Here is a 26,339-nt window from a genome sequence, read left to right as displayed (position 1 = left end):
TGAAATAATGGAGCCATGTTTCGTCTATTGTCATATATCGACATATAAATTCGGTTTTTTTATGGATGAAGACCTTCAAATACTGCTTAGAATTGTCAACCCGTTGGTGTTTTTGGTCGATTGTGAGTTCGCGCAACATTCATGCATATTACGTCCAATACGTTTCATTGATATCTTTAGACTCTCAGCTGTCGCGATCAACTCCACTTTGCGGTCATCCGAAGTTATTTTTTGAATTTTTTTTGATGTTTTAGAGCATCCACTCGTATATCGTCATCGGCGCTCATTTCACCTCGTTTAAACTTAACAAACCACGTTTCAACGGTTGATTTTTCTGGTCCGAAAACCGGGTAATGTTTAACATGGCTTGGGAGTGTTTTTTTGTCAAAAAGCAATGTTTTATTAACACACGAAATTCTTTTGTCCATTTTCTTCAAACTAACAAAAGTTGTTTCAGTCAAAATGCTCCGACAGCTGTCAAATTTTTATACGTGTCTTTTGAAGGTCAGGGTTAACTAAAAATCGTATGGAATTATTACCAGTAGCATCATCTGTGTGTTAGCCTACGAACTTTTTAGACAATCTGTTACATGTATGTGGGTGGAGATCATGACAATATGGAACTTCTTTCGAATGGGATTGATGTTAGATCTAAGATCCCTCTCTCTCTCTCTCTCTCTCTCTTGCAGCACCTCTTACCAGAAAGAAGAGATGATGCTCCTTAGAAAAAGTTAAGCGTACATTCGTGGCATCAAAGCCCCAGTAAGGCACTGCGGTAATTGAACATCAATCTCGAAGGTTTCACTTGCCTACATCTAGAAAGTAACATTTGAAGCCTGAAAAGCTCTTATCTCCAATCTTGTATCGGTGGTTATTTCTCGTTTCAATTTTTTCCCAATAATTATTCTGTCTGAGGCACTAGAGACAGTCAACTTTATTCCTTATACAAATGCAAGCGGGATTGTTTTCGTTCAATGAATATCACTTCTTAAAGGCTGTTTTCTGTATCTAATATACTTTAATCTTAAAAGAAAATTAAAAAAATCCGAGCATTATTCAAAAATATCCCAAGCAATTTTGTAGACATAATCCTATTTATACCAGCTAACTAAAGGGGTTTGACTCCCTTCTAACAATAAATATACAAATCAAAAAGGAAGGGCCAACTCTTCATTTCTACTATTGACAGAAAATAAATACGCTGAACCATTGCTAAGCAACCATTCACTAGCAAAAAACATAACAACGAACAAAGTCCTGAAATTTCAAAAAGATTGAAGCCGGTTAAAAAAAAATAAATATTTAATTCAAAACTTCAGATCAATAGCCGGAGGTATCACAAAACGAGATAAATAAGATGGCCGATGGTGACGAAGGATCAGATGGATCTGGGGCGGATATCTCATGCCGTTGTCCTTCTGGTGAATGGATATCAAAGCCCAGAACTTCTCCGAATAGCACGATGCCAATGGACCTTCTGGAGTTTGAGTATGTGCCCGTCTATGAGTTTTGAGTATTGGCTCCTAATTTGATCCTGGCCCTATTTCAGGTATTCGTTCTGTTATAATTCCAAAAAGCTTTTTAACCTATGCCTGGTTGACCCCAATACGTTGGTGTTTGCATCTGGGAATATTTTGCATTTTTTTAATATTACAACAAGGGAGATGACCTTTCGGCGAAGTGCTCTCGGGGGTGGAATTGGATTCGTTGTGGTACTTTCAATGCTCTCCTCTCTGTTTAAAGGATTGAGCAACTCTGTTTGTTTTTCCAGAAAAATCCTAATCCTGAACACAACTTCCTGACTGTCGCCGAGAATGGTATCAGGCCTCCAGTCATCATTTATACATACCCCAAGATGGAAATTGTCCATGTGCTGAACGATGGGGCCAAACGATGTTTCACTCATATGGACTACAACCGAACCGGGGAGCTCCTTGCAACGCAAGCTGGTGAGCCTGACTACATGCTCACCATCTGGGATTGGAGAAAAAATCAAATAATCCTACGTGCAAAATCCTTCCAAAATGACGTGCTGAACGTGATGTTTTCACCCTATAACCCGACTCAACTCACCACCTGTGGCCTCGGTCATATTAAGTTCTGGAAAATGAACGAAACCTTCACAGGACTCAAACTCCAAGGAGAACTAGGTCGTTTTGGTAAAACCGAGATCTGTGATATCTACGCCATATATCCGCTGCCTGATGAGAAGGTCATATCCGGTTGCGAGTGGGGGAATATGTTAGTTTGGGATGGAGGACTTATAAAATTGGAGGTTTGCCGGAAGAATCGAAAGCCATGCCATAATGCTCCGATCACCCAGATTTCCATGATGGAGGGAGAAGTGATGACAGTAGGGATGGATGGGTATGTAAGGATTTGGTTCTGGGAAACTGTTGATTTGGCCGATCCTCCGGAAGACGATCGTTTTGTTGAGATTGAACCAATATATGAGTTTCGAATTGGGTCGAAGTCTCATTTGTGCGAACTAAGGCATCTCATCAAAAAGGAACCAGACAAGGCAAACGACTATAAGTTTTACGCCCAGGTATAATCCCACTGTATTGACATATCTGATTGTTTTTAGATAAATTTTCGATATTGATCTCCATTTTGAAAGGACGGTGTAAGCGGAATATGGATATGTGACCTCAACCCTGAAAAAACTCCGGCCCCACCTGAACAACTTTTTGCATGCCATGAGGGTGCCATTGTGGCGATAGCAGCAAGTCCTACATCGAGGCACATTGCTACTCTAGGAGAGGGAGGTCGGCTGCATTTGTACAACTACAAAAATAAGAGGTTATTAGCAAAGAAACAATTTCCAGGCGGTGGGCGGGATTTGATTTGGCTACACCCCTCGGTAAGGATGCTTAATGAACTTTATGCACATTTTGCAGCCCCTAATCTCGATCCTGTAAACGAAACTTCAAACTAATATAATCACTTCATAGATCGAACCAAGTGGTCTGGTTGTAATCGGGGGATTCGATGATGGAGTTATCCGAACAATTCTCTTAGAAACAAATGAGATGAAGGCAATACCACAACGCATAACCCTCATTCATGCAGTCAAAGCCCATTCAAAAGGGATAACAAAAATTTCAATGAATAGCAAACAAACAATATTAACTTCAGCATCCGAAGATTTCACTGTTTTCATTCATCAGATCCTTCCTTCATCCCCTTTTGTCACACTCGTTCCAATTGGGTTCATCACTATGCCATCCATACCAACTGCCCTGAGTTGGCGTCCTATAAGGGTATGTTAATGTCGGGCAAGTTATCCTAGATGCTTCTAAACTGAGTTCTCTCCTTTCGTTACTTCCAGCCTTTAACACTTGTCATCGGATGTGATGAAGGACATGTTGTTGAAATTGATGTTCCGGATAAACCACGGTCTTACACTGACCTCTCTTATAGCTTGGATCACATGCAACGTAAAGAGTTCCAGTTTACATCTGTGAAGAGTGAGATCCGCAGGCAGAATAAAATCGACGCTATAAATAAAAGGAAACACGAGAAGAAGGAGAGAAAACTAGCGGAGTTGAAAAAAATGCAGGAAGAAGATCCCAGTATAGAGAAGGATTTGGAGATATATTTAGGTTGGGATATACTGTCTACAAAAGTCAGAGTCAATCTCGGGTCTTTATTTTTACAGAGGACTCTGATTCAGAAGAGGAGCTTGAACCCCTTTTCTATCCTAAAATTCCGAATCCAGTTTTGTGGCTGAAATATACCCCCGAGAATACGATATGGCTTTCCATGGGAGGCTACGATGCTGGGTATATGTACGAGTGCGTTTGTGAAACACAGCAGACTGGCTTGGTCAGAGCAACGTTGATTGCGGATGCAGACGATATTGAAATAACTTCATATTTCAGATAGTAAGTATAGAATGACATTGATATTTACTTCAACTCGCCGATGTCCTTCCGAGACCAGCGTTATGTGTTGCTTCGCATGGAGAACTCTTGTCTATACCACATCTCAAATTACGGATCCGTTGCGCTTTCTGGGCTCAAGGGACAATAGCCACGTTTACCAAGCTTCAATTTTCCCAGGAGCTATGTACCTCCTCCATGAGATAATGGGGCCTGATAACAACGTTCATGGCATAACTCAACCTCCTTGTTTCATTGATGACTCTCTGAGCGTAACATGCCCTGGAGGATCCGGGTGTAGCAGCGTATACGGGACAGTCGAGAGACTCATTCAATCCGAAGCGATATAAATACTTCGTATAACCACCGTGTCCTGAAAGAAACTGAGCCAGGTGGTAATTTAATTCTCCATGCTTTTGCTTGAACCATCTCTCAATACACTGGATCAGTATAGGAGTATGGTAGACTAATGCAGAGCTGACCTATCGCTCTCTTGGGAGTTGATGTGTGGCTCTGTAGGAGCGTCCATGGTGGTAGCCACACTTAGCGAGAATGGGATGGAAAGGAAGGGGTTCCCCCAGACTTCGGGTTTGTACGTTGAAAAATTTCAATGACAAAAGCGATTATACGGGTGTCTCGCATAATTTTCACCCCGAGCCCAGTTTTCTGTGCAATTTTCTCTCTGGGCGCGGATTTTTCCCCTCTGAATGTATTCGAATCGAACATCACTCATATCTGGTCGTTCCATTTAGTAAGTTCGACCTTGGCGCGCTACGGGGGGCTATAGCATGGCAGACCTTGTGAGAATCGAATGCATAAAATTATCACAAAAGAGACAAATAAGAAGCGGGCCCCCATGTCTCACACAAATTGGGCCATCAGGGGAAGTCACAATTCCGCGACACAGATAAGTCTGAGATTGCAATCAAGGGGGGAGAAGCCGGGATGGCAGGCGGTGAAACTAAGCTTAATATTGGCCCACTGTGTAGGTCCTTGATCAGAAGCCTGATATCTTCAAACGTACGAGCGGTAATCTGGCCCTCCCCCCGCAGTACGGGAGATGAACAAAATTCAGCGACAGGCTTGTCTGTGTATCACTAAGGCAAAAAAGACAAGTCCAATGACATCCCTGGGGGTCTTTTAAGATTGGCTTCTTCTCATCCTTCCAGAAGAAGGCAATATTCAGAATATCGGGAGTATTCGTGTGGCGGGGAGCTGTATAAATCGAAGGAAAATTGACATTCTTTCAAGGCGGTATCCCGAATGACACCAAGGGATAGCATAACAATGAGGCCTCATTTTGACAAGAAATTTGATACACGGTACGACAAAAGAGCAAACTGGGAGAGCGTACCAATGACTTATGTGTTAAACCATCAACTGGTACACAGATGAATTCCCCCAACAAAAGGAGTGGGTGCAGGGGTTAGCCACACTAGTATAATAACCGCCATTGATTGGTATACCATCTTTAACCTTCAAAGGAACTATAGGAGGCAGAACATTGCGATTCTAACCGACAGTCACTTAGGGCCAGGAAAACCCTAAGCTGCTATGGAAATACCTTAATAAATCGAATATGTTTGGCTCGCACAATAAAGACTGGATGCTCTGGCTCGAAAGCCATATTAGGTAAGAAGGTGATGAAGCAGCGGATGAGCTGGCTAGGAAAGGGGCAGGGATGTCGGTATATGGACCAAAACACTTTTGTGGAATTGGCAGGGATTACTGGCCATGACGAAAATAATGAAGAGGGATGGTTGACGAAACTACACTGGACGAACTCATGCTCATGAAGGGATACGAACCTAAGCGCTCGTAGGATTTTTTAAACCTCACCAAGAAGAGCCCTAGGGTAATAGTGGGAATACTCACTGGTCATTGTCGATTAAATTATGGCCTGGGGAAGCTGAGGACACTGTTTGCAGAACCTGTGGGGAGAGTGATGAAACAGCCATGCAAATTCTGGGACAATGTCCAGTAATTGTGGAAAGTAGGTCAAGACACTTTGGAGAGTATTTAATAGTAGATACCACTCTAGACAAACTAAAGTTAATACGCACCCTATAACCATCAAGGAGACATTATTATGGGTCTTATCCCACTGGCGGCAATCGCTATCTATCATACTTTACAACTCCTTCCTAGTGGCTTTTTGGAAATTCGCCCTCACCACGGATGGATTCCTCTTTCTTCTTTGGTAGAGGCAGTGGGCTTCCTGAGTGTTTGAATGAAAAAAAAAACAATGTTTTTTAATAGGGACAACCCTAGTATATTTAACATCATATAACAATATACTGGGAGCCCGTTGCCGCCTTCCTCAGTGCTTTCAATCTGATGACTCATTATGCTCCACCGCAGAGGTTCCAATACAGAACTTTGGGGAATATCTGCCATTTCAAAGTATTCTCGTATTAGAGAAGACCATAACTTAACCGAGCTAAGTAAGCATGGACACCTATTTTAAATAAGGAGCCTCTGATCTAACCCCCGTTGTCACAATTAAAAGATTACCTGACATCTAACGTCACTATGATGTAGCATTTACCAAGAGACAATGCCTCGAGATCCAAATTTACGATCGCTGCTATCGTATCAACGGTAGAACTGACTCGACGAAACTGATTCTGTGGTTCTGAAAGAGCATCTGCTAGTTCAACGAACGGAAGCATTCTTTGGTATTTCATCCCGTCCAACGTCTTTTTCATATTATGTGGAAACCCCGATATGGTGATATGAAGAAATTACGGTAGGTAATATTCGGGGGTTCGGTAGTAGAATCAACATTTACCTCTTCGACTGAGCAGGAGATACTCCTTTTACCGAGCACAATCCAAAAGTGCTTAGGCCTGGCCTTAGCAGCCAACTTGAGTGCTTTGTTCGGAATCCCATCCAATACTGGAGGCTTGGTATCCTCAATACTTTCTCATGTTTGTTTGAGGATAGAAAGGTTTTGTGCGCGCCAGGTACTAAATGGACCAGTTTCTTTTCATATTTTTCTTCGATAACCCCGCGAATTGAGAAGACGTCCTGTCGAACCGTTAGCCGAGGTTTTGCTACTGCGGAAAAAGAGTTGTCATTATTGGAAGCAAGAGGTGCGGGCGCGTCACTTGGGGTCGTTTTTGCCTACGTATGTGTGGGTAGCGTCCGATGGGTTTCTGTTTGCCCCAAGCGTAATTGCATATAGCAATTTCGTTTGCACCCTCGTATGACCTTTACAATGATACCACGATTTCGGTATTGTGTCTAAAGTTCTTGATGTTCCGGACTTCTTTTGGCCTTTGTCAAAGTCTCCCCGCTCACAGGTAAGATGATCTTACCTTCAAGGTTTACCGATTTTGCCAGTGGTTTGGTCGTCGGTGGTCGGATCGTCGTAGCATCACATGCCTTATTTTAGGTCCCTTGACTGTCAATGCACTTCCTTATCAGCAACAAAAGGTGTGTCTGTTGGGAGATCTAGTAACTCCGCAAAAAACATAAAAGGATGCTAGAGCTAAACCACAATATATTGAAGAAGTCAGATTTCATTCCTTAAGTGTAACTAGTCAGGGGTTGTATTCTAGAATGGCCTCTTTATGCAAGAGAGATGATGAGCCCAAAGTGTCCTTGTCTAGGCACGATAACTCCCCTATTAGAATGTCTTTTTTGGAACATGATGTACGAAAACTGATCGTCGTTTTTTTCCTGAAGAAGATAATGATTCCTGGATTTTCAGAACAACTGGCAGTAGCTATATTAACGGGACAAGCTGAAGAGCAGGAGAACAAGGGACGATTATCGCTGAGTATATTTTGCCTGAAGTCGGAGTTAAAGGAGTTTGAAATTATATATCGGGGGAAGTACGACATTTTCAGTTTAATTCCATTTAATTACAATCGCATATTATGATGAGATAGTCTCCTTTGTGCAACTCGATCCCTCACGTGCAATCATACAGAGGTTCACGTGTCCTTTTAACCGATGTGTGTGTCGAACCCGGCTGTGAAGACAGGCGTTCAAATAGTCGCTGGAAGAAATAGCTTTGTTGTGTTTACTGCTTGCTTGATTGAGCAAATATTGTAAAGACAAAAATTAATTCGACTTCAAATCACGAAAATTTTCCTATGTAAGTAAATTTTGAAGGAAAAGTTTAACAATTGGCCGACAAGCAACAATTCATATCAAGGAAGTAAGCACCTCGTCAAGCCGCGATAACAGAACCGCTCTTTATTTAAAATCAATTAATCCTCCTAACCTCATAAACTCCAGCCGAACTCATCTCCCTAAAAGACAAAGACGATCTCCTCTCTGGGTCCAGATGATCACCTGTCAACCTCATTAACCGGTGTGTAAGACAAAACCTTAATAAAATCGGTTACTGTCTGTCTGTCTTTTTTGAGGAGGTGGAAATCTTCAAAAGACACTGGTGTGGACATACCAGCGTGTGGGATTTTTACCTACTAAAACCGCCCCCGACTCCCTCCCTGCCCCGCGGAACCACCATAAGGTATTACATCACGGGGCGGAGTCAGCCCACTCTAGCTTAATCCCATTTCTTCCACACGCGGCGCACGTGACCGCGCTTTTCTCCTTTCCTCTGTCTTTCGCAATTAATCTTGAATAGATGCGATCATGGAGTTCACCGCATCCCAATTCTCTTGATGTGCTAGCATTTTCGGCACCAGATTTTCTGGTACCAGTACCTCTCCTAGAGTCTCCTCTAGGTTCCCCCTTCCTTCCACAAATCTCGGGTAGTGGAAAAATACATGCTCTGAGTCCTCTGGGACTCCATCGCAATTTGGACAGTCGGGTGAGGTCTCCAATTTAAACCTGTGAAGGTATTGGAGATATCCTCCATGTCCCATGAGAAACTGGGTGAAATTATAATTAACCTCACCGTGTCGTCTCTCCAACCACCCCTTGATGGCAGGAATGAGCCTGTGAGTCCACCGACCCTTTCCCGAGCGTTCCCACAGCTCTTGCCATCTATTTATGGATCTCTCCCTCTCAGCGTCCTTCGTCTGCGATAAGGGAGAGATTGGCTTCGCATAGTATATATTCGCCATCTCATCTGCCAAGATGTCAATCGGCATCATTCCAGAGATGACGAATGCTGCGTCATCTGAGACAGTCCTGAAGGCAGAGCATACCCTCAGAGCTGTCCTCCTGTAGACTGCATTCAGTTTGCTAGTGCTAACTGGCATCTGCAATGCCTCGCTCCAAACTGGGGTCGCATAGAGCATGATTGAGGTCACCACTCTGGCTATAAGCAACCTAGAGGTATGCTGTGGCCCTCCCAAGTTCGGCATCATCCTTGCCAGGGCCATACTGGCAGTGGATGATTTATCACAAACATACTGTACGTGTTGCTTATAGCTGAGCTTCCTTTTCTATCACCACCCCCAAGTATTTGATGGTCAGTTTGGAAGTGATGATATGATTCCCGATTCTAACACAGGCGTAATTTCTCTTCCGGCGCTTGGTGATGAGGACCGCTTCTGTTTTTTCCTCCGCAAGCGTCAAACCAGAGCTCTCCAACCAGCATTTGACAGCACTGATTGCCTCGCTTGAGTATAACTCGGCATCTTCAAGATGCTTTGCGACAACAACCAGTGCTATGTCGTCAGCGTAACCCACCACTGTGGCTTCCTCCGGAAGGGGAAGATTAAGTACATCGTTGTACATGATGTTCCACAGTAGTGGGCCCAATACGGAGCTCTGCGGGACACCCGCGGAAACGACGTACTCCTGTGGTCCGTCATTAGTGTCGTACCAGAGCCTCCTTTCAGTTAAATAGCTATCGACAATTGCGGCTAGATAAGTGGGAATACCAACCTTCGCTAGGGATTTGCGTATTACATTCCAATTGGCCGAATTGAATGCATTCCTCACATCCAGGATCACCACCACACAATATTTGTGGTACAACCCCTTCCGTGAATTGCATTTTCAGCCAAGCTAGTAATCATTTTGATGGCATCACTGGTTGATCTATAATAGTTTTACGGAATCCATACTGCCTATCTGAAAGGCCCCTTGGCTCTCGACGACTGAGAGTAGTCTATTATAAATAATCCGCACCAACATTTTCCCTATAGCGTCTAGAAGACATATGGGTCTATAGGACGACGGTTCCCCTGGGGGTCTGCCAGCCTTAAGAAGCAGCACCAGCTTCTGTCGCTTCCACGGTGCAGGGAAGATACCCTCGGACATGCGTGTTTCGAACAGCTCCGCGAGCATATTCGGTCTACATTTGACGGCAAGTTTGAGGGCCTTATTCGGTATGCCGTCCAGACCCGGTGCTTTATTGTCTCCTATTCTGCCGCAGATCTCTAGTAGTTCGTCTCTGGTGACTGGCGCAATTGCCGTCACATTCAGAGGTGGTTGGAATATGTCGGTGCTCTCCTCTTGCTGGGGGAATAACCCCTGGATGATTTTCAGCAAGAGGGTGGGACACGTGATCTGCGGAGAGGAACAACGGCCTCTGAATCGCCTCATCACGATTCTATAAGCACTCCCCCACGGGTTTATGTCCGCTTCTGAGCAGAGCTCCTTAAAGCATTTCCTCTTGCTTCGCTGGAGGGCGAGCTTGACGGTCTTGCGGGATGCCTTATAGGCGCAGTCTTTTTGCCCTTGATCGACTCTGTCTACCGCCCTCTGAGCCGATCTTCTGGCTCGATGGCAGGCTGATCGAAGGCCGGTCAGTTCATCATTCCACCAGTAGTTTGGTCTTCTACTAGCGAAACAGGACCTCCTAGGCATAGACACGTCACATGCTTTGGCGATGCATTGAGCTAGATGGACGGAAGCTCTTTCCGGAGAGGCACCCGCTTTATCAGGTTGATCTAACCACACCTCTATGAAGGTCTGCTCATCCAAAGATTTTGCAGACCAGCCTGAAACCTTTCTCGGTTTCGGGCATGATAGCTCTTTGCCCTGGGGCTTGACACACGTCTCAAAAAAGATTGCCTGGTGATCGCTGTGGGTGCGCTGCCTGTCTATCTGTCCGCCCGTCTGTCTGTCACACCTTTCATCAAAGAAACAGTTCCTTCTATTGATACGAAACTTGGTAGAAAGGTAGGACCTATGAATCCAACTGCATGCAAGGGGGGGGGGGGGAATATATGCAAAACGGGGTTGTAAATTTTTGTTCACCAAGTATAGTCATGTGGGGTATCAAATGAAAGGTTTCAAAGGGAAGGAGTTCGGGGGTCCGAAAGGGGTCAGTTACTTCAAGGACCCGTTCTCAGAAACTACCCAAATATGGTGGTCCATGCACCTGGTACCGGGAGTGCCACTTTTCACTGGTATAATTTTGAAGTGTCCTTCAATAAGGCGATATTTTTCTTCTTACTACTATTCACTCTATTATCTTATATACAACCTCTATTCCAGTGAATTCTATCAAATTTTTGGATTAGCCAATGGAACCCTTCGCATTGTCTCAGAAAAGTCAGACATTCGGGATCTCTCCGACTACTGGGAGCTTACAATGCACGATAACTACAATGGAAGGATCAATGGAATCTGTGCAAGCTACGACTATCACAATCTCTTCTCTATAGGAGATGATGGAAACTTATTTTCTTATAGATGGAATGGACCAGTTCCACCATATACGGTCATGCAAACCGTGAAGCACATGCCTCCTGCGAAATTCAACGATATTGACGACAGAAATGCTCTTTCATTGGAAGAGGACAAACTGAAATTTGTGAATGATACTCAAACCCAGCAGGCTAATGAACGCAAGGCTAAGACACTGGATATCCTTTCTGATTATAAGCTACAGTTTAAAGATATTATGAAGAGAAACCGAGCCTTGCCACCGTCGCAACAGTTTACGCATGATGACCTGGAAGTGGATTCCCGGATTACAGCGGATATTGTTGAGGGGTTGAATGAGCAACTTCAATTGGTTCGTAGAAAAATGGCGTTTGATGTTGAGAAGGCAACGTTGGCTCGGGAGAAGGTGGTGAAACATTTCATCAATCCGATACAGAATTTGCAGGTGACAATATCGGCTATAAGGTGAGTGGAATCAAATTCTTATATTTTTAAGTTTAAGTTAAGTTGACATGATCCTAGTTTGTGGTAGCAGGATCGGCTCTTCTGGATCGCCATTTTTTTCGCTCATAAGGTTGGCCCAAGTGCAAATGGGGGATTTTCAAATCACCGTCTAGCGTATCAAGTCATCGTAATTTCGGACGAACTTGGATGTTTATCTTGGTTAGTGGATGCAGTGAGTTATGCCTCTGAGCCACTGCAACGTCCTTGAGTGCCTGTCTAGCGCTAGGACCTAAGGATCACGTTGTGGTTGACGACACTGTGGTACATTTCGGATTCGAGGTGTTCGCTGATACATCAATTGAAAAGAGCGGCAGTTGTGAAGTGCCAAACCATCCAGGATGGGGTGATACCATTGGGCGAGAGCTCTAATCTGAGGTAATAGTTCAATTCTGGGTAGATCACTGTCCCTGATAGTGAGTGGTGTCACCGGATTCACTGGCCGCCCAAAAACTACGCTACAAGTGACGAACATTCCATGTTTGGATAAGTGGCTCGGGATCACCATGGTTGTGAGACCCTAGGAAAATTTGATGGTTCTAATATCCCCTGTAAGCAAAACTATTGGGTATTATCTACAACATATATCAGTTGTTTGGGCATGGTCGCTTCATCAGCTCATGTTTTTATGCTTCCTAGTACAGAAAGAAGTGGGGTGGTCTAGGCAAACCACATTTCGTATTGGGCATTCTCCACTTACTTTCTATAGATACAAGGGGCGACAATAGAGCTCCGTATTTATATATTTATTTAATGAAGACAATACCCAGAAAATAAATTCCTTATTACATATTGTCCTCAGAGGGAGGAGTCAGTAAATGGCTTACCTTACGCTTAAAACCAGAGAAGGAGACAGAGTCAGGGGACCCAAGTTGTAGGGCGTTGAAGAACCGGCATAACCTCGGGATCGGGGAGTGGAAGTAAATCTCGAACTCCGCGAAGGGTACTTCATAAATGTCCGCATTACGTGTGTTATGAGAGGCGGTACGGAAAGTAATATCCGAGTTGGCGGGGCAGTCATATTGAGGGTGAGGAGTCGTGGCGGATAGTCAACCCGTGGATGGTTCTTTTTGTAAAAGACGGTCCGGGTGAATTTACGTTGTACAACTTCAAGAGCACAACAGCCACGGATGTGGAAGGGGGACCAGATTGCATAGCAATATTAAAGGATGTTTCCTCCAAGGGAATTGAAGAGTGTTAAGGATAGCTAAATTGAGGTAAAGTCGGAGGAGGAATGCAGGATAAAACCAGATATTTTGAAGTCTCTATTGATGATGTCAACGAAGTGGGAATTGAAACGAAGTTTCTCGTCGAATATTACACCCACCTCTTGGAAGGAGATCAGTAGTGAAAGGGGTTGTCCACTCAGAGAATAAGAAAAGGATCTTGGTTTTAAGGGAGTAGCATATCCAGTGGCATTTGCTGACATTCAGTGTTAGCTTGTTGACCGAATACCAACCGATCAAATTATCAAGGTTGGACTGCAACAGAGCACAGTCCAGCGGAGACGAAACAGAGGCAAATCATTTAAGGTCGTCTGCGGAGAGGATGGAGGCGAGGTCATTGATTAAAAACAAGAAGAGTAGGGGCCCAAGTATAGAGCCTTGGGGAGCGCCAGAGGAAGGAGAGAAGGAACGAGATGAGCAACCATGAAAAAACTTCATAGGAACGGTATGAGAGATAGGAGGAAAGCGAGGAGATGGCTGAGGGAGGGAGGTGGAGTAATGAGAGTTTATAATAATCGTTGGCGCAACAATCCATATTGGATCAGGGCCTTGAAGTGTGTTAGAGCACTTCATTCAATGCCGAAACGGTACCCTACAGTATACTGTAGGAGGCAATGTGGTCAGCATTGCGCTCGAATGAGAGTTTATAGGGGAGAATATTATGGTCAACGGTATCAAAGGCTTTGAAGAAATCAGTATAAATAGCACCTACCTCCTGTAGTGAATTAAAGCATTTAGGAACGAAGTTGGTAAAGGCCAGAAGGTTTGAAGCCGTAGATCTTCGTAGATGTTTTTCCTAAAGTTAAGGAGGAAGAGGTTGGGAAGCTCATCGGGGTCAGGTCCGACATTGGGGTTAAGATGACTAGTGAGGAACTCAACCAAGGAAGGCGCAAGGAGAGGAATAGCTAGAGATTCGGAGCAGTCTGCAGTTAGAAGAAGTGTAGAGGTGGAGGGGTCGAGGGCGAAAACACGGAAGAGAAGTAGGTGCGGAGAAGGTAGCACGATTGTTGTGGGGAGCTGGCAGTGGAATTTTCAAAATTAATGGTAGAAGGGGAAGATTTGGTGTGGTTACGGAAATAACGAGCGTGGGACCAAAACGGTTTCAAACTTCACAATGGATCCCATAGTCTTGAAATGAGTCTTGAAAGCCCAAAACTTCTTCCGCAATGCGTATTTCAGGCGGATGTTATTATGGATCTCCGCGGTGAACCAAGTTGGGTAAGAATGTAGAAAAGTAAGCAAAGAAGGGACATAACAGGAGAGGAGACTGAACAGGATATTGTAAAAGGTGTTAAGATTTTGATCAGAAGTTCAGTTAGATAATACGTGATTTCAGTTGATTGACACTACGGGTGAGTTGAGACCGTCAACGTTGGCTTAACAGAAGATGAACTTAGAAGCTTTAGGCGCAGTTTTGGAGTTTGAACGGAAGAGATCTGCTTCTAATTCAAGTGGGGAGCGTCTATTTTGACATACAAGGATATGCAAGGAAATAAAGAGAGGTAGCGGTCGGGGAGGTTGGAAGGGAAGAGATCGAGATTGCGGCTCAAGGAGTTTTTGGTGGTATCGAAATTCAGGACAGAACAGGTGTTCACAAAAGAAAAGAGTAAAAGGGAAGAATGGGAGAGGTTGTTGGAAGGAATTGGAAGGCCAGTATGGATAGGCCAGTTGAGCATCGGGGGGTTAAAATCCCCGCAAAGGAAGAAGGGTTCTTGATAGCAAGGAAATCCGACAAACTGTCAAACAAATCTTCGTACAAGTGAGACAGGCAAGTACAGGGGACATAGGGTAACACAATCATAAGGAGAGGCAGAGAAGGCGAAGATGAGTTCGGCGCGGATAGAATCTTTCATTGCAGTTAGGACCCGACCACCAGTGGAGGAATTCGAGGACCTCGGAGTTTAATATATTATCGTCCAGCCAGGCCCCAGAGATACAGATGGCAGGATCTTGCTTAGCCAGCGTCGATAAATTGAAGGCCTCTAGCCTGGTTCTTAAACCCCTATCATTTTGATAGAATAGGCTGACAGTAAACACGGAGCCAGTTACATTGATCAGCGAGGCAGGCAGGCCGTCCTGAAATTTATCCGCGAATAGGAACGTTTGTACGGCTCGAAGAACACACTTTCAGGACAGAAAGAAGGATTGCCGATTAAGTCAATTTCGTGGGGATAAGTGACTTTGATAGAAGATATCACTTGGTCGGGGTTGCTCTCTTTTGTTAGTTTAACGCAGGGAAATGGTGAAAGTGCGCCTACTTTGCTTTTAATGTATTGCAGTAGTTCGTGCGTAGAAGTAGCGAACGCTGGCCCGGAGATAAACAACTGTTTTGGTGGGGAGGCATCTGTAACTCGGGGCGACTGGCATGATTATATGAACTACCAGTGTCTAGAGCAGCAGCAGGAAGTGGAGCTTCGTTAATGACGGGAATGATTTCTAAGGGTGGGGTGGTGATGTTCCGATTCGTGACCTGTTTAGGAAGCTGCGGATGTTGTTCCGTTAAAGGCGCCAGTTGAAGCATGCCTGATGTAGGAAGGGATTGTAGATGATAGCTCCGCCTTTGAGTGAAACTATACGAAATCAAGTCAGCTTGGGAGGCCTGTTTCACAGGCTCCTGAAAAGACGTTGAGGCTGCACTGTTAAGCATAGTAAGAGGTGCATTTTCTGAATTCAAAGTGACGTCAAACAAATTCCAAAGTCGCCGGGTACAAGCAGGCAGCGACGACTTAGTAGATCGTGGCATTCTGGGCACTGTGCCATTGTTACGATTCACGTTCTTCAGGGTATTTAGTGTTGTATTTACTGGACTCGGTTAAGTCGGCTTTGGCAAAAGGGAATCTAGAAACAGCTGAAGCAGCAGTTGCTGTAGAAACTGCTGATACCACCGGTAGAGGGACCAAGCGGCTGTGATAACAATGAGGAATCCTCAACGATGCATTGAATAGTTGCCGTAGACTGTTTGCTAAGCATCTCTATCGTAGCTACCAGCTTGGAGCCATGATAGGTCATGCAGCAAAAGGTGATGTGATGAGATCTGAATCTGCATAAATACCGCAGGATTACCGAGACATTTGATGTCACAAGATTTTCCACCGATGAAAATCCAGACAGTGATGTTGGTGAGACAGTTATTGTCACTATTTCAGTTGTTACTTTTAAACACTCAGTTTACGGTCTTGAGGTAGCATTATAATGTAATTATAGGGCTTCAGCTTCTCTATTTCTTGAACAAACTGAATGCCTATCTGGATACCTACGATTCTTCATTAACACCCCCATCACTCTCATTAATTTTCGTTGCTGGTTGGGCGAAATGTGTTTTACCTTTCTCCAGGGCTTCCTGAGAAGCCAACAGTCTTCCACTACTGTTCTGAACCATGTGCTTGTCGATTGACCCACTGGTCTCTCGCTATTCAAAAATGGGCCTTTTCTTAAATCATGACCTATGCACTGCCACTTCTGCCCTCTAACTAACACATCTACTGGTACCTGATTCGCACCCTGACTCAGTTCAGTCGAGATTTTTTCAGGCCCGAGTACAGTGATGGCACAGTGGAGACGCGTTAACGAAGGCTTGGATGCTCTGAGTAACAATGATTTGGTTTTAGGATATTCACTTCAGAACCCCCGATCTTTGGATCTTGTTAATAAAGAAATTCACATCCTTTTCAACTAATCATGACAATCATTCATTCCAGGACTGATAAGAGCGTGAGTTCATTTCGAATGGAAAAGTTAGATGACGATTTCTATCAAATGAAAGAAGATGTGGAAAGAATGATTCAGGAGAGGAAGGATAAGAGATGGTAAGGAGCAGATCAAAATATTTATTTTATTAACCAAAAATGTGTCCTGTTCTAATTTAATTGAAATAAAATTTAATACATGCAAGCGATGAAAGGAAAACATCGATTATAAAAGGGTAAAGGAGTTTAGGTCCATCCTTCATACCTCCAATTACATTTTGCTATAGAAAATAACGTCATTTTTTTTTCTTTTTTGACATCCTCAGGGATATTCAGTTCTTTCCTGAAGAACTTGCTGTTGACATTCAAGCGCCAGTTCAATCCACTGAATCCTTTTTGCAAGGTCTAACAACCTCCACTATTGACCTAAAACTGGGCTCAAAAATGAAGCGTCTTCTTGAAAAACATCGCTATAGAAAATCTCAAGAACGTGCTCGAGATATGGAGAGAATTTTGGTAGAAGCCCAAAGACCTGATCCTAATCTGAACCACCCGGATGACGTTCGAGCCATAGAGGAAGCGAAGAGATCAATCGGCGACTATAAACTGAAAACTGACCCCAATTATGAACCCGATGAAAGTCAGAATACTTTGCAGAAATATAGAGAAATCATTCAGACAAGGGAGGAACTTTTCAATATGCAGAACGAGTATAATGGTCAGGTTTTCCAGTTACGAAAGGACAAGAGTAACCTTTATCAGTATATTGAGAGCAAGAAGGAAGAGTTGAGTAATCTGCATGCACAACTGCCACCGGGAAAGAGGAAGAATTTTACTTCACTGCCGGAGATCAATATGGACAATGAGTATCCCGAGGATGCATTGAAAGTAAGTTTGCCTATGAGGTTTTCTCGAGTGGTTTCAAGGGTAAGGTTAGTCCTAGTCTTAAGGCATTTGTCAAGCTCTTAGATTCCTCAGGAAGCCTCGTAGAGAGATCCGGGGTAATAACTATGCAGACCCCTGAAATTACACAATCAGCTTAATTTTCTTAGAGTTCCTCTATTCCGGGCCCTTCAGAAAACCCCCGACCTAGATTAAATCACTCCTTCCCATGCCCCTCTTCCTTTCTCTAATCTAACCCTTGTTTTTTTTGTTTTAATGACTATATGCGTCTTTCAGTTAACAACCCAAACCGGAACTGGTGTCGAAGTAAAAGATCTTTTCTTAAGAAGGTCTGAAGTATATCGAGGATCACTTCTTCGTGCAGAGAAAAGACAAGAGGACAAATACGCTTGGATAGAATGGCAAATTCTTGGTTTGAGCCCTAACACTGAACTTGTCAACTTTCAGAATATTTGCTCCCTGATCGATGAGCACTCAACTTCCCACCACCAAGAGGACGAACATCGCACTTCCATGGAAAATGTTGGACTACTCAAACGTTTGTCAACCTGGCAAAAGGAGTTGGCATTCAGCAAGGGTCTAAGTACTTTGGCCGCTCAGGATAGCATCGTCCGGGATGTTGAGATCAGAATCACTGAATTTGACAATAAACTAGAGAAACTTTCCGAAAAACGCCTTCAAATTGAAATGGACACGAAGTTCCTAGATTTGTTCTTGGTTACGCTAAACCAAGAATTATATATCCTACGCGATTTCGAGAGGCTTGAAGATGATTTGGTTCAGCACGTGGAGACAAGTGTTCAGAAGCGCAATGATAAGCAAGGGAATATCATTCGGGTCAAGAACTCAATGGAGGAGCATCGGAAGGCGATTGAAAAAATGATAGAACAAGAGAAGGCTATTCAAAATCAGTTTATGAGCAGCATCAAAAATAATAAATTCGCTGATTTCTTACGGAGGATCTTCAAGAAAAAATATAAGCCACCAAAGGAAGCTGCAGCTGATGGTGAGTTCTGTCAGACTTCTATAAGGATTTTGGTTTAAACGTGAATTTCTTCCTTTTAGAGTCCGATGAAAGCAGTGCTTCTTCGGAGACATCCTCCACGGAAGAAGAGGACGATACTAAAAGTATTGACTCCCTGGATGTTCAGCCAATGCGTCTTGATGAAAATTATTGTCCTCCGGGTTGTGACCGGGATTTGTATGATAAAACGTTTGAATTACGGGCGGAGCGACACGTTTTAGAGCAGAAAGTTTATGAAGAACACAAGGCTATTGATGCAGCTAAAAAGCAAATAGAGGAGTTGAATGTTAAGATGAGGGCAATTGAGGCTCAATTGACTGCAAATCGAGATACATTGATGGAGTTCAGGGTATGGTAGATAGCTTCCTTAATTTCCTTACGTGCTCTTCTTTTTTAGCTTTTGTTTCGTTCAGAAGCGGGATCGGCTCGTCTGGAGCGATTACGCCTTTTTGTTCGGTCGTAGGTCCGATCTGGATAGAATCGCGAAGCTCCCAAATCATCGTATCAATCCATTGCCGCTCCAGTAGGTGTTTTGGTCGTTTCCCTTCGATTTCGATATTTAGAATAATATTAGTAATCGTTCAAGAGGCCTCTCACATTACCGCGGAGCGCTGTTCAGTGTCTTTGATAGTCGGTCAGCACTCAGAACCATAAATGGTGAATGAGCGAATGTCACTGCGGTAAATTTTGGATTTGATGCATTCGTAAATGTTTGGATCACAGATAAGAGCCAGCAATTTCATAAGGCACTTAACTATTGGCTGATAGCATTGACCCGAGATATTTAAATTGCTTAGTTCTCGGGAAGTCCTTACCATTGATAGTGACAGTGTCCGTTTCATTGGGGTCAACCGTCAAAAGTTCTGTTTTATTCAGATAAAGTCTCAGGCAGTGCTCCAAAGGAAGTTGCTTGAGATCAGCTTTGTTAGGAGATCCGAGGAACATCATTCATAGAGCAGTCTGTGGGTGCCATCGTTCGCGGTTACCTGGATTGCCCTTCAGGTCCCCAACAGCTTCCTGGGAGGCCTGCACTGCTTTACTTTTCTGCGCCAAGAGCCCTTGTAGCGACCCATTCGTTGGTCATCTTGGAAGAGTGGATTCTACTGCATAGCGTAGCAAATGCCGCCACTCCTTAATGTGTCACCTATCCATTGCCACTTCCACCTTCCGAATACATTGCAGCCAGGCCACCACGTTCTTCGTTTGTAACAGTATCAGGTCAGCGTTCTTCGAAGATACGAAGCAGACAGCTATTCATGAAGGCTTGGAGTCTTCGTGTGACAGTGGGTGTCATTTTTCATGTGCATATAGTAACACAGAAAGAATACTAGCACTGGATAGTCTCAGCTTGATCTTGGTGCTCAGATAATGGTATTTCCAGATTTTAGACAAGAAAGCAGAAGCGGATCTTACACTGTTAATGCTTCGGCCAACATCCAATTCGGTGTCACTCGTCGGCAGAAGCTACACTTCCAAGATGTATAACATTAATTGGTCAACGCTTTCGATGCTCTTTCCATTAATGCAGGTAGTGAGGGCACAATGGAATTGTCAGACTGGTTTTTGGTTTTCTTGGTGTTGATATTCAGTCCAACTCTACTTGCCCCTCTTTCCAAATTCAGAGCCATTTGGTCAAGTTCCACGACCCCGTGAGAGAGTAAATAGATGTCATCAGCGTAATCGAGGCGTTTGAGGAAATATGTCATCGACCATTGGACTCTTCCACGTCCTGCAGACAAAGCAGCATTAAGAATGTCACTGATAACAAGAAGAAATAATATAGGTGATGATGCAACCCAGGCCTCTCTTATGTAGAGCACGTCATATACACTCCCTATTCATGCTGTCGAAAGTTTTTAGCAAGCAAAGAAGAGTAGCTGATGCGATGACCAAAATTCCGCGCACTGTTTCGAAATGATCCATAGGGTGTTGATGTGGTCAATGAAGCAGGATTCGGAGCGGAAACCAGCCTGCTCTATATCGATCTGAAAGCTTGATGTTCTTTGGAGCGCTACAGGATTATTTTTAGTTATTATTTTTGCGATGACAGGGAGCACAGAGACCCCTAAAATTGTCATAGTAAAAACAGGTGCCCTTCGCTGGAATCGTAACAATCACCCCTGCTTCCACTCTCTGGGAAAGGTCTTGGATTGCCAAGACTTGTGTGCGAGTGGAAGCAGCAGATCTGCAGTGACTGCAGGCGCAGCGATAAACCAGTCTGTGGCGAGGCTGTCAAGCCCAGAGGCTTAATTCCGTTTGAATGCATTGAAGGCCGGAATGATTTCCCTTATGCTTGGAGGAACAATCCGTATTCGCATGTTACGGTGACTAGTCATCTCATCCACAAAAGGAGGGCTAAAAACCGTGGTGAAGTGTTCCTTCCACCTCTTCAGTTGCTGGTCATCGTAGATGAGAATCCGACTGTTAACGTCCTTAACAAGACCCTCGATTATCAGCGCAATAGCAAATTCCCGGGATTTCGTTCGGTATCGGAGTTCGAGGGCGTCACGTCCGCCATCATTCGCAGCGGTCAATAGTACCTTCAACCTCTTCCGTTCATCGATCCACTTTCACGATTCCGCAGGCAGATCTTATGACACCCTTTCGGGACATGACCAACAGCTTGCGAAGCACCAGAGGGAAGAACATTTTTTTACGGCGGCCGAATGCTCATCAATATTCACAGGCGTGTTACTCAGTGTATCTGTGGTGGAGTGATACCGGGCGCACTGGACGGTGCGCAACCTGCCACGAAGCTGATTTGAAAGAGCGGGATACCAGTCGACTTAGCTATGAATGAATACCTGAGTCAAATCAGGTTAATAATCCCGGACGAGCGCAATACTGACCATATTGCCTCCTACAGGGTACTGCAATCCTGTAGTGGACCGATACGGTCTTGAATGACGTGCTCTAACACACTTCATGGTCCAATATAGGTTGTTGCGCCTACGATCATAAAGTTAGCGGCATACCTGAGTATTAAGCACTTCCGATATTACCCTGAAGGTAAGCCCTTCATCGTGTTCACGGACCATAAGCCTCTGACAAAGCGACCCCTCGCTAACTTTGGCACTGAGCTTACATCATCCAGTCTACATCTGCCATTCAACATGTGTTTGGTAAGGACAACTTAGTCGCTGACGCTTTCTTCCGGATCTCCGAGATCAACATCCCAACCGCAGTCGATTTTTCGGCAATCGCTGTGTCCCTGAAGGCTGACGCATTTCTTCAGAGTTTGCAATCGGACTCCAGATATAAGTTCAAAGGGATCTCTGAAAAGGGACTAGGCGATATATCGCTCGGCGTACCGTCTTGCGCATCGTGGCATTCGAACAACAAATGGGTTGCTCTCCAGCAAGTATTTCTGAACAAGGATGTGAACTCTTGGGCCAGTGAGTGCATCACATGCTAAAAGTGTAAAGTCGCTAGACATGCTAAGAAGGATAAAGGTACATTCCCTAGGTCGACAGGGCGCTTCCACATTATACACCTTGACATTATAGGCCCTTTGCGAGACTAGCACCGTTACAAGTCCTGCCTCAAGATCATTGATCGGTTTACGCGGTGGTCTGAGGCAATACCCCTGAAGGATATAACAGCACAGTCAGTACTGAGGCCATCTGTCGGGATTGATTCCGCGCTTTGGTGTTCCCGCCGTCATCATCATAGACCAAGGAATGCATTTGAATCTACTCTTGGACCTCGGAAAGCTCCTGGGATTTAAACGTCAGCGGAGAACTGCATTCCATCCGCGACGAGCTGTCCTATTTATAGGTCTTGCCTTTCGTTCTGCGTGGCTTCCATATAGCCGTCTGCGATGAATTTGCAGCCAGCTTTGCTGAGCTGGAGTAAGGAGAGAATCTTCGACTCCCTGGTGACCTCGTCTTCGACAAGAGCGATGACATTTGAAAGACTGGATTGTTTTGCTTACTGCGAAGGGCCGTGCCCAAATTAAAGGCACCTCCGCCATCTCGTCACTGGCAGCCGGCGGTCTACACCCCTGAGGAACTTGAAGTTTGTACCCATGTTGTGGTGAGGACAGATGCCCTCCGGAAGCCGCTACAGCCACCATACGAGGGCCCCTATAAGGTCCTCGACCATGGGGAGCCCGAGTTCAATATAGACGTCGGTGATAAGCCTTGGACAGGCTGAAGCCTTTCTTTGAGGAAGCAGAGGGCACTGGAAGGAGGCAAGAGCCCCAGAGTGCAGGGAGTGTAGCGAGTAGCCTCGCCGCGGGTCCTCTCGCCGAGACCCCTAGGTTTCAGCTGGGGGTCTAGTGATACCGGGCACAATGGAAGGGGACGCAACCCGCCACGGGGCCGTTTTGAAAGAGCGGGAATCATTCGTTAATAATTCGCGGTTCACTCTTCACCGGTCGACGGCTCGGGGGACTCCCAGCATGTTCCGACGTCTACCGGTAATTCGCGGTTCGCTCTTCACCGAGAGGCTTTCTCAAGGTTACTACCTCGGACACAAGTATACTGCCAGCTAGGGGGTCCGAGATACTTACTCGGGTACCTCGGGGACGTCACTCTCCGTATCGTATTAAAGCTTGCTGATGACCCGTGAAATGGAGAAGATGTGGATTGGAGAGATTAGATGGTGGAAGCAGTAGCCTCAGCTCTGGGAAGGGGTTAACATAGGTGATCTAAAACTATACTAGCTAATAAGTGTTGGCGACAGACTTATCACTAGAACTTGGTCTAGACTAAGCAATATAAAATGAAATAGGTGATCAACACCTGCGCGATAATTGACTGCCGGGGCATTAGCAAAACGCTGTTAGTCTGGAGAGAACCCTTGATAAAGGGTAGGGATGAAAGAGAAGGGAAAGAATGATGATTGAGAAGAGAATGTCTGGGGCAGCCCGTAGCCCGTAGTACCACCGCTCGCCCAACGAAGCGTTAGGTGTGACAAAATTTTGTATTAGTGGATTAGGGCGGGACAGCCACTTCTTCAGTCTATCGCTTGAGAATTTGAAATATGCGGGATTATGGGATAAACCCTATAAAGGGCCTAGATGAGAAAATTTTTGTGGAATTTTGGGTTCGGACTTTTGTATTTGGCCATGACCTTCCTGAGGATGGTCCTTACGAAGCGTTGAATTGCTTCAACTACATGACATGGTAATCCGTGCTGGGAAACCATAGGTCAGAAATCTTCGAAATTGGGTTTTGTACAAGAGGATTTTAGTGGCATGGAACGAAGCCCGGGAAGAGAGGAGGTTTTTTAAAGCAGCAGAGGCCTTTGAAGCTTTGGCTATAGACGATGTGACATGGGGGTTGCATTTAAGTTTGTTGTTGAAATTCTCAGATATTTAATGTTAGATTTTGGTGTGAGAGTTTGATTGGAAGTGCGTAGTTGTCGGTTTTTACTTTCTGGCATTGTTCATCTGTGACACTACTCGCTGGGATTTCTGAAGCAAGTAACCTTAGACTTATGGGAATTAACAGTGAGGGTCCATCGGCTGAAGTATGATATGACTCTATTGGTCAGATATTTGAAAGAGAGAGAGAGGCTAAGGAGGGCCTGGGCCAGCTCGGGTACAGAATGGTGTTGTTCGTGGGGAGGATCGCTCCTGATGCGGGAGGGCCATTATTGCTGGTAGGAGAGGGCGGACGTGACGCAACCTGGGCTACCGTTGGCCTTCAGGTGAAATTTACAGGAGGCAGGGGTATGTCGTGAGGGAAGATGTTAAAAAGTTTAGGGCCTAGGATGGAGCCTTGTGGGACTCCTGAGTCTACAGGGAAGTCAATGGAGCGAAGTCCATACAATTATAATAATTTCGTTCATTGTATATGACATTTGAGTGTCCTTAAAAATTAGTAAATAAAATTTCATTCCAGCGAGAGAAACAGCGCTATCTGAACAAAGTCGAAACTCTAATCGTCCTTAAGATGGATCAGATGCAGTACTTTAAGCAGGACGATAACATCTGTGATATTGACGAGACTCTGGAGTTCCATATGCCGAATGTTACCAAATTATATTCACGTGTTGGGCAATTATATGATGAAACTGAGGAGGCAAAGCAGAAACATCGAATCAATATTGTCCATTTGAGTCGGATGAAGGCCGACTGCAAGCACATGGAGCAAACTATTGCACGCCTTAAAACGGAAACCGAACAAACTATGGTGAAGAAGTTTGGGAGGGTTGTGAACCTCGATGAGCTTGAAGAATCTGTTTTAAGGCGATTTGTCTTCAATTTGAGGACAAACATTGAGGAAGAAAGGAAGGAAGCGGACAATCAAATTTCTAAGTTAAAGGCAAGTCTGCAACTGAAATATTTTGAGCTTTAGGGATGAGGGTTAGCTGTTGACCTTATTAGCAGTTGTTTAACATTTTTGAAACTTCCACTAGTTTCACCCATTTTGTTTTTGTTTACCTTAGGAGTACCTAGCTGAGCTGGAACGGGAGTACATCCAGGAAACTCAAATGGGCACTGAGAAGTTAAATATACTAACAGTTCTGCAAGAAGAAAAGAATTATTTGAGACAAGTACTAAAGCGCCAAACGAAAATGGTGGAGAAAATGACCAGTAAAATTGACAAAGGGCTTGACTTTCGACATGATTTGAATAAGTTGAAGGACATCGAGAAGCAACAGCAGGAACAAATCGAGGTATGGAGGGTTTTTCTACTTTTGTATCTATATAAGCACCTATCTAACCGCCCTTTCAGTACCTCGAAAAGGAAATCCGTAGTCTGCGTCTGAAAGCAAAAACCTTCCTTTGTGCCGATGAACAAAAAACTGAGCCACCAGCATACAGGGAGGAGCTACCACCGCGAGATGAACTATGCTACGAGGAATACGTCTACATGGCAGTCCACGACCTAGCTCAAGGTAAAGAACCACCAAGCGTGAATCCCACAGTTGACGTTTTCGAGAGGGTCAACACAGCTGTCGGAAAGTACCTTATTAAAACCTTGGGGTCTTATATGGATGACACCTCCCTTCGGAAGAACGTTAAGAAAATAGCCAAACATTTGGCATATGTAGCTAACAATCTGGACCGGGAGCAAAGCATGAATGCAACTGAATGTATTGTAAAATTTATTCACTCGACCATCCCCGCGAATTGTCATCAATACCTTAAAGATCCTGACATTCGCAAGCTTTTTGCAGATGTTGTGACCATTGTCCAAGATCGACATTATGTTATTAACACCAGCGACATTTTGGCTGGGATAATCAACAGTGCTCAGGAAACAGTTCTTCGTAGTCAAGTGCTGAATGTAACACATGACCTTGTCAAGGAGATCCTTAAAGCAATGATAGAGGTCCTTCCTGTTGCTGAAGTTTGTAGTGTTGAAGTGATCCAACAAATAGCCAAGGCTCTATCGCAAATACCAAATGTCGATGCAAGATGTCTGAATTTTATGAAATTGTCTGAGGACGCTATTAGACATGCCAAGGAGAATATGAACGATGATATCACGTTGAATGTGGTTAAACGTTTCACGGATATGTTGGTTAGTTCGCTTGACTCGATGCTCGATGACAGTAAGAAATCTTCTGGTTTTTGATTTGTAAGTTTGTGAATTGTCATATTTTCATTGCGAGG

At 44.4% G+C, this 26,339-nt stretch overlaps 1 protein-coding gene across 1 annotated transcript; it reads left to right on the top strand.

The window, feature by feature from the left end:
• Nucleotides 1-1,357: 1,357 nt before the first annotated feature.
• Nucleotides 1,358-26,339, top strand: LOC119647279 (cilia- and flagella-associated protein 44). The gene is made up of 16 exons (XM_038048176.1): nt 1,358-1,488; nt 1,550-1,712; nt 1,772-2,548; nt 2,621-2,863; nt 2,955-3,263; nt 3,332-3,605; nt 3,662-3,887; nt 11,259-11,894; nt 16,855-16,962; nt 17,049-17,078; nt 17,169-17,730; nt 18,022-18,751; nt 18,811-19,118; nt 24,619-25,041; nt 25,166-25,396; nt 25,456-26,339. Exons 1-16 carry the CDS (start codon nt 1,358-1,360, stop codon nt 26,299-26,301), a joined length of 5,997 nt encoding a protein of 1,998 aa, XP_037904104.1. The 3' UTR covers nt 26,302-26,339.

This window comes from Hermetia illucens, chromosome 1, assembly GCF_905115235.1.
Source record: "Hermetia illucens chromosome 1, iHerIll2.2.curated.20191125, whole genome shotgun sequence".
Taxonomy (NCBI): Eukaryota; Metazoa; Arthropoda; class Insecta; order Diptera; family Stratiomyidae; genus Hermetia; species Hermetia illucens.
Note: the sequence above shows the minus strand (reverse complement) of the source record. Positions and strands in the feature narration are given on the sequence as shown.